Here is a 12646-nt window from a genome sequence, read left to right on the forward strand (position 1 = left end):
AAGTAGGTCTTTTAACTCATCGAATCTTCTCCACCAATCAATGAGATCATGTCTGACCTGAGGATCCTCAACACCACTTTCCTGCCTTTTCCTCATAACCTTCGATTCCCTTCCTGACTAAAAATCTATCTATCTCAGCCTTGAATATCCTTAATGATCCAGTCTCTACAGCCCTCGAAGTTTAAACAACCGAAATATTCAGCAACGAGGAATTATGAGCCTCAAGGAGAGATATAATAAGGATGTGAAGGATGAACTGGTGCATCTATCCCTGCCACTGCTCAGACTGAACTGGCGCGAGATGGAATGACTGTGGTGGTCCTGGGACTGGTCGTTCCTTTTGGAAAAACAAAGGGATGTGAAATAAAGGAGGGGCTAAGGCAGCACTGGTGCTGACATCACTGCGCACAGACATGGTGAGGTCAGCAATGCATGGCGGACACACACTGTGGCCTCTTTCTGTCTGTGTGCACGCACATGTGATGGGGCATCCAGGCGGCCATTTTAATTGGCCAATATGGTGTTTGGAGAAATTTCAAAACATAATAATTGCTCCATATTTTAAACATTAGAAGGTGTGATCCAACAGGAAGTGTCCCCTCCTTAACAAGCTCCTTCTTTAATGGTGGAGCAATGTGAAAACGAGATGAGATTTTATAAAGACACACTCGCTCTTTCTGAGAAAATTACAGAGAACTACAAGATTTGTAAGGACAGAGTTCCAGCCTCATGCAAGCACGGGCTTGGAGGATCAGAAGGGGAAGGGGGAAACCATCTCCTCACCAGTGGAATTCACTGCCTTGCACCCAGTAACTGAGCAGAACATGAGAGACAGAGACAAGCTCACTGACCTTCTTTACAGTCAAGGCCATTCTCGTGCAGCATGAAGCCATTATGACACTGGCAGATGTAACTCCCGAGCGTGTTCAGGCACTCGTGCTGACAGCCACCATTATCCACCGAGCACTCGTCTTTATCTGGAAGCCAATAGTTTGAACACTTGGAGTTAACAAGATGAGATCATACTGCGCTTCACCAAGACACTCCACAGAGTTGGCCAACAGCTAACACACCGCAAGAGAGGGTACATTGTCAAGTGCCAAAGCTATGGCAATGAAGAAGGAACCTCTCCCCTACCCAGTACAGTTACCTAGCTCTCACCCCGGGATAATCGCGCACCCCCCCCCGCCCAACCACCACCCCCTCACCCATAAACCAGCAGCATCCAAAGAAGCCAAACAATTTGGGCCTCATTTCTCATATTCTGATGAGCTGTGCCTATGAACATCATTTTTTAGAACTTGCATTTCAAAATGAGATGGCAAGAACTGTAGATGCTGGAGTCAGAGATAACACAGTGTGGAGCTGGAGGAACGCAGCAGGCCAGGCAGCATCAGAGTAACAGAAAAACTGATGTTTTGGATCAGGACCTTTCTATTTCTGATGAAGGGTCCTGACCCAAAACGTTGACTTGCCTGCCCCTTTGATGCTGCCTGTTCCTCCAGCTCCACACTACTGTGTTTCAAAACAGTGATTTTTGGGCATTGGTCATGTTTGTAGCAGGTCTGTTTTAATGAAGCTGAGTCAGACAGTCCCCTCAGACCAGTGACCGAAAGCAATGTGTTAGACAGCAGGTGACTGTGGACCCCTGAAGTGTTAATGGCAAATTGTTTACTGTGGTATATGACAACAGATATAGGGAATTTTGCAGCACGTATCAGTTCCAGATAATCAAGGATAGGTTTCAGGTTTAGAAAGATTGAAAACTTTCAGGGTAGTGAAGTGTAGACGTGACTGGGGTCAGACACAAACATAGTTCCTGTAGTGGAAAGGAATTTGTTTTAGAGCAGGTCAGGGAAAACATAGTTAATTCAGGTGAGAGGTTTAGTCTGTCAACTTCCAAACCAGGTTTGTTTGGTTAGAAGTCTGCAAGTTATTTGGAGCTGAGTAAGTCTAAGCTCTTGGCTTTGTGAGTATTTATGCAAGAAGCCTCCACACTTCACAAGACACAAACTGTGAAGAATCAGTTAAGTAGAACTTTAAGATTTGATATTGGCGGGTAATTTTCTGGGTAAGTCTCGGTAATGGATAATGTCAGGAAACAGATTGAAAGCTTTGATTTCCTGTGCATTTTAAAACTTTTTTTAAGACTTTTATTGTATTTCTCCTTTTGTACAATAAGCTTCTGTTGGTAAAGAAATGCTGTCACCTCATGCAAATATGTTTCATTGACGTTAATAAATAAAAAGTCGACAAGCCAGAATTCATGAATAAAAACTGAAAGAACTGAGGATGGTGGAACAAAAAGAAGTTTCTGGAAAAGCTCAGCAGGTCTGGCAGGATCTGTGAAGAAAAAAAATCAGAGTTAACTTTCTGGGGTCAGTTCTGAGGAAGGGTCAGTGGATCAGAAATGTTAACTCTGATTTTTTTCTGCACAGACGCTGCCAGACCTGTTGGGATTTTCCAGCAACTTCTGTTTTTAAGCCAGAATTCATTCTGGGACCTGACTTGTCTGGTTGGAATGTTAGTTGGCCATAGCAGTCAAACTGTCATGGCCATCTCTAGAAAGCCGAGTGAGTCTTCTTGTTGGGGGGAGGACAAGGGCAGCTGGTGGGAGCAGTGTGGGGAGTGGTGACTCTCTCCTGGCTGTTGTGAGGTGATTTGCATGTCTCTAAAAGTGTAACTTTTGGTAGCGGCCTACAGCAGTCCCTCTGAGGACCTATTGAGCAGTTAGAGACAGGGCAGGCCACACTCAGGGCTGGCCATTTTCGGGAATGGGGCCTCACAATGGCTTTCAGTCTCTTTTAGGCAGCCCTGGGACACCAGCACTGGGTTATTACGCAGGAAAGCAATGTGGTGGACAGTTCTCAGGTCTTTACTGTTGTTGGGGAGTCCATCATCCTCCTAAAGAGGCCAGAGGTGCCGATTGCAGCTAATTTGGTTTCCTCTGCTCCCGGGTGGCCTTTGCTGATCCTGCCCCATTCTGGCCATCTCACCCCCTGCTCAACTGCTAATGCGTTTGAGTGGTCCAACAGTGCTGAGCCTTCAGATCAAAGCCAGGCTCACCTGAGAAGAACTGGCCCTTGAATCCTTTCTTGGATACCGTGTTGTCAGACTTGAACTCGATCCTCATGTTGTTAAACTGTGATGTGATGATGTCGGGCTTCTCGGAGCCACAGAATCTGCCATGTAGTTTGGATTCAGAGGAGAGGCCGCTGTGAATCTCAACATAGTCATACTTACAGACCTAGCAAAGCAAGCACACAACGTGTTCTCCCTCAGTATTCAATCTGCAGCCACTCACTACACACAAAGCAAGAGCCAATACCCGTCAGACTGCCTTTCAGAAGCTCAAACTAATCCTGCCGCATGGATTCACCTAATAGTTACAGCGCAGGAGGCTGCCATTCAGACCATCATGCTAGTACAGGTTTTATCACCTTGTGCCAACTTCTTGCCTTTTTACCATATCCCAGCACACCATATCTATCCAATTAATCATCAATGCACTCCATCTTGAATGCCTCAATTAAACCTGTCTCCAACACATTTGCAGGCAATGCATTCCCTACACCAACTACCTGATGAGCAAAAAAGATTTTTCTTACATCATCCTTATGTTGTTTGCACATTATTTTCAAATGTTGGCAAGCACTGGCAAATATACTTTATAGACTTACAAACGCTGACATATAGGCTTCATACATTTCTTTACAATGTCAATCCATCCACTGTTTATGGTGAATGCAAGAAGTGATCATTTTTGTAGCAAGCAACAGCTCACTGAGACCCCCGTACTCTTCACTGACTTTTCAGTGAATGGAGGGAGGGATTACTGATACTGATTGTGTGACTGTTCCCTCTCCTCATACCCAATGCTCATGACCTGAGGGAGTGGCATTGCACCAAGTTCCTGGTGATGTGAGGGTCACAGACCTTTTAAAATCTGCTTTACTAGTTTCTCTGTCACATACTGACTGTTCTGCATGAAATGGTGAGTTAATCAAATGAGTTATTAAATAAACCATTGTCACCAGCAATCACTTGTGAACAAGTATTAAGTATCACGTACATAAAAAGAAATGTGCACAGCTGGTTTTGGAATCGATATGTGCTGAGCAGGGTGTCAACATAAACCTCTTCAAAAGTGTGTGTGTGTGTGTGTGTGTGTGTGTGTGTGTGGAGGGTTTTGGGGGGGTTTGCGTGTACTTGTGTTGGACACATGCTGGAGTATGTTGTGAGGGGTGCGTATTTTCAATGATTGTCAGAGGTGGATTTGCCGATAGATTTAATACAAACTTAAAGGCAATGTTGCCACAGTCTTATCAGGCCATAGGGCTGCTCTCTTATTAGATGGTGATGACTGGTGGTGGTTTAACCTCAGGGCTACCATGCCTCGGGAGAGGAGGGAGGTTGAGAAGGACAGTCTTTCATCGTAACCTCAGCCAATACAGGAATTGAACGCAGGGTACTGGTGTCACTCTGCATCACATACCAGCCATCCAGCCAACTGAGCTAACTGATCTCCCCACCCACCCCACCCCCAGATACAGGACACTGTGGAGATGAGCAGATGGATATAAGCAAATTATGCAAAACGCGAGACGACTGTAAACATGCAGCCTCACTGTGTGTGAGCATGCACTCATCAGTCAGAAAACTATAACAGTGACTCTCCAAAACCTCTAATCATCCTGTGATAGACAGGCACCTTCCAGGCTGGAGATAACAACTGCATTCCCAAAGACTTCCTCCACTCCAGAGGGTGCAGTCTGCACTTGGACTAGGATGTTCACCTTTGTCTAGATAAGATATGGAGGGAGACCCGAGCAAAGGCAGGAATACCATTTCCCCCCATTCCCCCTAATGGAGGGTCAGCGAGTGACCCACTCATGACAGCACGGTGGCTGTTGGTACCTGGAGTAGATTATGGAAGAGGGTCCCGACTGTACCGGGGCACAAACTGCTGTTGTTGGGAATCGTCTGAGTGACAGGTCGGCACAACATCGAGGGCCGAAGGGCCTGTGCTGTGCTGTAATGTTCTATGTTCTATGTTCTATGACAGCCTCAACACCTTCCCCCTTAGGAAACTCAAGGTGTTACTTACGTCATTGCCCTCCAGCTCGAACACCTCGAACTGCAGGGAGATCCTGTACTGGGCAGGTGCCACCAGCTGCCACACACAGTTCTTGTTGGTCGGGTAGTCCTTGGGCCAGCCCGGGCTCGTGACGGTGCCATTGAGTTTGGTGAGAAAACCACCACAAGCAGCTGTGGCACAATGGAAAATTAAAGAAGTCACCACCAAAACAGCAAGGAAGAGTTCACACAGCGTCACTGTCAATGGCTCAAGGTTTACCTGAATTTAGAGCGCACGTTTACAAGTGGTCTTGGCAGACAGTGTGATATAAAAAATACCTCCCTCACATCAACACAGTCTCAGGATTCAAACCTCACTGCCTTCTCCCACATACCTTTAGGTCAAAAGTTATCTTGTTCGATTCATTTGCAGTGAATGGAGTCGCAGGTAGACAGGATGGTGAAGATGACGTTGGTACACTTGCCATTATTGGTCAGTGCATCGAGTACAGGAGTTGGGAGGTCATGTGCAGCTGTACAGGACATTAGTCAGACAACTTTTGGAATACTGTGGTCAATTCTGGTTTCCCTGCTATAGGACGGATGTTGTGGAACTAGGAAGGGTGCAGAAAAGATTTACAAGGATGTTGATGGAGTTGGAGGGTTTGGGCCATAGCAAGAGACTGAATAGACTGGGGCTATTTTCGCCGGAGCATCAGAGGCTGAGGGGTGACCTTATAGAGGTTTATAAAATCATGAGGGGCATGTATAGGGTGAATAGCCAAGGTCTTTTGCCAAGAGTAGGAGAGTCCAAAAAGATGGGAGGGGAAAGATCTTTAAGGGATGCAAGGAACTAATCTTTCCATGCAGAGGGTGGTGTGTGTATGGAATGAGCTGCCAGAGGAAGATGGTGGAGGTTGGTACAAATACAACACTTAAAAGGCAGCTGAATGGGTATATGAACAGGAAGGGTTTAGAGGGATATGGGCCAAATGGAACTAGATTTGTTCACGGTATCTGGTCAATAGAAAGTAACAGTAAGAAATAGAACATTACAGCACAGTACAGGCCCTTCGGCCCTTGATGTTGTGCCGACCTGTCATACCGATCTCAAGCCCATCTAACGTACACTATTCCATGTACGTCCATATGCTTATCCAATGACAACTTAAATGTACCTAAAGTTGGCGAATCTACTACCGTTGCAGGCAAAGCGTTCCATTCCCTTACTACTCTCTGAGTAAAGAAACTACCTCTGACATCTGTCCTATATCTTTCACCCCTCAATTTAAAGCTACGCCCCCTCGTGCTCGCCGTCACCATCCTAGGAAAAAGGCTCTCCCTATCCACCCTATCTAACCCTCCGATTATTTTATATATTTCAATTAAGTCACCTCTCAACCTTCTTCTCTCCAATGAAAACAGCCTCAAGTCCCTCAGTCATTCCTCGTAAGATCTTCCCTCCATACCAGGCAACATCCTAGTAAATCTCCTCTGCACCCTTTCCAAAGCTTCCACATCCTTCTTATAATGCGGTGACCAGAACTGTACACAATACTCCAAGTGCGGCCGCACCAGAGTTTTGTACAGCTGCAGCATAACCTCTTGGTTCCGGAACTCGATCCCTCTATTAATAAAAGCTAAAACACTGTATGCCATCTTAACAGCCCTGTCAACCTGGGTAGCAACTTTCAAGGATCTGTGTACATGGACACTGAGATCTCTCTGCTCATCCACACTGCTAAGAATCTTACCATTAGCCCTGTACTTTGCCTTCTGGTTACTCCTACCAAAGTGCATCACCTCACACTTGTCTGCATTAAATTCCATTTGCCACCTCTCAGCCCAGCTCTGCAGCTTATCTATGTCTCTCTGTAACCTATAACATCCTTCGTCACTATCCACAACTCCACCGACCTTAGTGTCGTCTGAAAATTTACTAACCCATCCTTCTACGCCCTCATCCAGGTCATTTATAAAAATGACAAACAACAGTGGACCCAACACCGACCCTAGTGTACACCACTAGTAACTGGTCTCCAGGATGAACATTTCCCATCAACTACCACCCTCTGTCTTCTTTCAGCAAGCCAATTTCCGATCCAAACTGCTATATCTCCCACAATTCCATTCCTCCGCATGAGTTGGTCCAAAGGATCTGTTTCAGTGCTTTACATCACTGTGACTCTATTTGATCTATTGCTTCACTCCAACTGGAGTAGTTTGAAAACTCAACATTTAGAGCATGGGATTTTTTTTCTTTATTCATTAACAGGATGAGGCCCTCACTGACCAAGCAGCATTTTTTGCCCATCCCTAATTGCCCAGAGGGCAGTTAAGAGTCAACCACATTGCTGTGGGTCTGGAGTCACACGTAGGCCAGACCAAGTAAGGGTGGCAGTTTCATTTCCTAAAGGACATTAGTGAACCAGACGGCTTTTTCCTGACAATCAACAATGGATTCATGGTCATCTTTAGATCCTTAATGTCAGTTATTTATTGATTTCAAATTCCAACTGCTGTGGCAGGATTCAAATCCGGGTCCAGAACGTTATCTGAGTCTCTGGATTAACAGCCCAGTGACAATACCACTCGGCCATCTACCCCTACTGCATGGAGAGTAATCAGTCAGATCCCGGGCAGGGGGGTGTAGTCAGGGGGATATTGATTCTGTACCAGAGCACAGCTCGAAAATACTAAGACACTTACAGAAGTAACTTTTTCAAACAGGCCGTAGTTAGGAACTGGATTGCACTGCCTGGAAATGTGGCGGAGGTAGGTTCGATTGAGGCATCCAAGAGAACATGGGATTTTTTGTGGATAGTAATTGTAGGCAGGAATTTGGAAAAAAGGCAGAAGACCGACACTAGGGGATAGGAACAGGCACCTCGGGCCAATGGGCATCCTTCTGCACTGTAATAATTCTGTGGTTCTGCGACATCAGCAAACAGCAGTGCAGATTGTTACAGGCATTTTACACAAATAAATCCCACACACAACAACAGCCTGAGTGACCGCTTCCCAGCTGGGGCGCTGGGGTAAGGTCTTTTCAGAGAACAGCATCTTGGATAGGACTGCACCCAAATGTGGGCCAGACTGCACAGAGTGGGGCTTGAACCCAGAACCACTGATCAGAAATGGGGATAAAAGAAACAGCACTTAAAAAATGGGTAATGAGGAGGACAGCAGCAAGTGGGAGGGAGCAGGAGGGCTGTGTTGGTGCACCTGAAAGTGTTAACAGACACCACAGGATAAGTTCCACCCTTCAGGATATGGCAGACCGTTGCTGGGAGGTGCTAACCATTCCCTGTGCGTGTGTGCGTGTGTGCAAGTGTGCGTGTGTGTGCACATGTGCGTGTGTGTATATATATTTCGTGTGAACGCCTTTCAGCTGGACTAATGTAAATTTAATCTGAAGTTGCAACATAGCGCCTCACAAGAGGCAATCACGTGTCTCAGATATAATGTAACTAGCCCTTAATTACTATGTTATAAACATCTCCTGTTTAACTAGGAAGGCGCCAGTTCTGCTGAAGTGTTGGTGTTAGAATCCTTCCCCGCCTGGTATTGGGAACTCTGGAGAAGACCAGCAAGGGGCACTGTGGCAGCAAATCAACCTGAGACATCCCAGCTGATCCCAGCAGAAACCACCACCTACTGTGGAGTATGCAGGAGGGGAGGGGGAGAGAGGCGGAGACAGAGAGAGTGAGGGAGGGCTGGAGTGAAGGGGGACAGAGTGTGGGGGTCAGAATAGAGGGTCAGAGGTTTGTGGTGGGGGAGAGTGTAAGGGGAGAGAGTGAGGGGGCAGAGGGTGGCGGGGGTGTTCAGAGTCGCAGGTAGACAGGATAGTGAAGGTGACATTGGTACACTTGCCATTATTGGTCAGTGCAGAGACGTGGGGTCAGGTCGGGGGGAGATCAGTGTGAGGGTGGGATTGGAAGGGGCAGAGTGAGGGGGCGGTGGGGCAGAGTGAGGGGGTGGCAAAGTGAAGGGGGCAGAGTGAAGGGACAGGGAAAGGGGAGGGCCAGGGTGAGGGATGGACAATGGTGGTGGTGCGTGGGGTCTTCAGACAGCGATGGGACCGTGGGCTGTCAGAGTTACCTTCACACGTCCTTTGGTCTGAGGTCAGCTCGAAGCCTGGCTCACACGCACAATGATAGCTGCCCAGAGTGTTCAAACATCGCTGCTGACACCCACCACGGTCCTGCTGAGCACACTCATCCATCTCTACAACAACAAAATTCAAACAACAGGAATCATCACCCTTGGACAGCAAAGGAGGGAAAGGAGAGGGGCTGGGAGAGGGAGAGGTAAGGATGGTGACGGGGAGTAGAGAGGTTGGGGGACAGGGAGAGAGAGGGGGAGACAGAGAGAGAGAGACAGCAAGAGGCAGGAAGGAGGAAGACAGAGGGAAAGAGAGGGAATGGGAGGAGGGAGACTGGGAGAGGAGGGAGAGAGAGGTGGAGCAGAAGAAGGAAGGAGGGATAAGAAAAGGGGGGGAAAGAAGGTGTGGTTAGGAGACAGGGTCTAGAGCGAGATAGAGAGAGAGGAAGGAGTGGCCAGAGAGAGGGAGACGAGTGGGACAGAGAGAGAGAGTGACTGGCCGAAAATGAAGCAGGGAGAAGGAGGAGATGGAAGAGGAGAGAGAAAGGGACAGAGATGGAGAGAAGGAAGAAAAGAGGAGGGACAGAAAGATGGAGTGACATGAAAAGGAGGGAAAGGAAGGGGAGAAGAAGAGAGATGATGGAAGTTTAAAAGTAAGGAACAACAGAAACGTATTACCCACAGCTACTCAGAGAAGGGATTGTTTTTAACTCTCCCCTTTCCCGTGAGCCCATCCTGATTTCCATTGGCCACATTTCCATCAGGAATTGAATCAATGATAATGCGCAGTCCCTTCCAGACTCTTCCACTCCTACTCACCACCCCATTTTGGAGCAGGAACAGACCATTCATGCCATTATGTATGCTCTCCCATTCACTGCAACAGAGCTAGATTTAGGCTGATTCAAATCATTGTTCTGCCTTATCCCCAGGCACTTTGATTCTTCCACTAATTAAAAAAAACTACCGATCCATCTCAGCCTTCCTAAAGTTCACAACAGTGAAAACTCTGTTGCCTGGATCCAGAGACTTCTGCACCAACAGCATCTCAGAATTTGCACTATCATCCCTCCCAATCTCTAACATTTTCCAGAACCTATAGTCCTTCCCATCTCTGTAACTTCCTCCAGACTCTATACTCCTTCAAATCTCTGTAACATCCTCCAGACTCTATACTCCTTACAATCTCTTTAACATGCTCCAGCCCCTATGCTCCTTCAAATCTCTGTAACATCCTCCAGCCCCTATGCTCCTTCCTATCTCTTTAACATGCTCCAGCCCCGAGAGTCCTTCCTATCTCTGTAGCATCCTGCAGCCCCTATACTCCTCCCTTTCTCTGTAACATCCTCCAGCTCCGATACTCCTTCCTGTCACTATAATATCCTCCAGCCCCTATAGATCTCCCTATCTCTGTAACATCCTCCAGCGACAATACTCCGCCCTATATCTGTAACTTGCTCCAGCCCCTATACTCCTTCCAATCTCTGTAACATCCTCCAGCCCCTACAGTCCTCCCTATCACTGTAACATCCTCCAGCTCCAATACTCCATCCTATCACTGTAATATCCTCCAGCCCCTATAGACCTCCCGATCTCTGTAAAATCATCCAGCTGCAAGACTCGTTCCTGTCTCTGTAGCATGCTCCAGCCCCGATAGTCCTTCCTATCTCTGTAACATCATGCAGCCCTGATACTCCTCCCTTTCTCTGTAGCATCCCCCAGCCCTTATACTCCTTCCTATCTCTGTAACATGCTCCAGCCCCGAGAGTCCTTCCTATCTCTGTCACATTCTCCTGCCACTATACTCCTCCCAATCTCTGAAACATCCCTCAGCCCCTATAGTCCTTCCTATCTCTGTAACATCCTCCAGCCCCAATACTCCTCCCAATCTGTGGAACATCCTCCAGCCCCTACAGTGTTGCCTATGTCGGTAACATCCTCCAGACCCTATAGTACTTCCTAACACAGTAACATCCTCAGGGCATATCCAGGGATGGTGATGGTGCTGCCTGGGACATTGTCTGTAAGGTAAGATACCATGAGCATGACTATGTTAGGCTGTTGCTAGACTAGTCTGTGAGACAGCTCTCCCAGTTTTGGCACTAGCCCCCAGATGTTAGTGAGGAGGATTTTGCAGGGTTGACAGCACTGTTTCTGCTATTGTATTTTCCGCTGCCTAGGTCGATGCCAGGTGAGCCGTCCAGTTCCAAATCTTTCAGACATTTTAGCAATTGGTACAACTGAGCGGCTTGCTAGGCCATTTCAGAGGGAAATGGAAAGTCAACCACATTGCTGTGGGTCTGGAGTCACATGTAGGCCAGACCAGGTGAGGATGGCAGAGTTCCTTCTCTGAACGACATTAGTGAACCAGACGATCAGTAGATTCTTAATTGCAGACTTTTTTAAATTGAATTCAAACTCCACCATCTGCCGTGATGGGATTTGAACCCGGGTCCCCTGAACATTCACTTGGTTTCTGGATTAATAGTCTAGCGATAATACCACTAGCCCATTGCATACCCTACAGCTGATGGTTTTGGGGACGCTTTTAGGAATGTCCTAAATGGCAGGCCATTCACAGAAGTAAAAGTCCAAGGAACCCAAATGAGTTGGATCTGAATTGGCTCAGAGACTAGAAGCTAAGGGTGTTGACTGATGGGTGTTTATGTTTGGGAGGCTTTTTCCAGTGAGGTTCTGCAGGACTCTGTACAAGGCTTTCTGGGAATGGTTTACATCAATGATTTGATTCTGAAAGAATCATAGAATCCCTACAGTGTGGAAACAGGCCATTCAGCCCAACAAGTCCACACCAACCCTCTGAAAAGCATCCCACCCAGACCCATTCCCTACATTTCCTAGGTCTAACCTACCTAACCTAAACATCCCTGGGCACTACAGGCAATTCAGCATGGTCAATCCACCTAACCTGCACATCTTTGGACTGTGGGAGGAAGCCAGAGCACCTGGAGGAAGCCCTCCCAGAGATGGGGAGAATGTGCAAGCTCCACACAGACAGTCGCCTGAGGATGGAATCGAACCCGGGTCCCTGGCGCTATGAGGCATCAGTGCTAACCACTGAGCCACCATATGATTGAGAAACTTGCAAGAATACAGAAATTGCCTGCCTGGTGATTAAGAAAGCTCGAGGGAGACTCTAACATAGCTGTCGGGTTATTGGGTCAGTGGCAAATGGAGTTCAAACCAGGGGAGTCTGAGACAGTACAACTAAAGAAGGATTAACGAGGCAAAGAAATAAATTAGAGACCTCAGAGATGACTGGACAGGTGGGGAGGATGATTAAGGTACAGAATATAAAAGCAGAGAGGGAGAGGGTATAGTTATGCTGGGACCATGTAAAACAACAATTATATCACAGCACGTGTTGTGCACAGTTCTGATCACCACATCAAAGGTCAGATGCGACTGCACAAGAAAGGGTCCATAGCAGATTTACTAAGATTGGATT

General features: G+C 47.2%; 1 protein-coding gene across 2 annotated transcripts in view; it reads right to left on the reverse strand.

Moving 5' to 3' along the window:
- The window catches only part of LOC125467640 (tolloid-like protein 2), a 143216-nt gene that overhangs the window by 16102 nt on the left and 114468 nt on the right, over positions 1 to 12646 (reverse strand). For both annotated transcript variants that reach the window (XM_048563771.2, XM_048563770.2), the window contains 4 exons: positions 9178 to 9303; positions 5108 to 5268; positions 3067 to 3247; positions 852 to 977 (listed from right to left, as the gene is read on the reverse strand). In XM_048563771.2, the coding sequence (XP_048419728.1) occupies positions 852 to 977; positions 3067 to 3247; positions 5108 to 5268; positions 9178 to 9303 (594 nt within the window). The remainder of the gene's footprint in view (positions 1 to 851; positions 978 to 3066; positions 3248 to 5107; positions 5269 to 9177; positions 9304 to 12646) is intronic.

The sequence above is a fragment of the Stegostoma tigrinum genome, chromosome 37 (assembly GCF_030684315.1).
Source record: "Stegostoma tigrinum isolate sSteTig4 chromosome 37, sSteTig4.hap1, whole genome shotgun sequence".
NCBI lineage: Eukaryota > Metazoa > Chordata > Chondrichthyes > Orectolobiformes > Stegostomatidae > Stegostoma > Stegostoma tigrinum.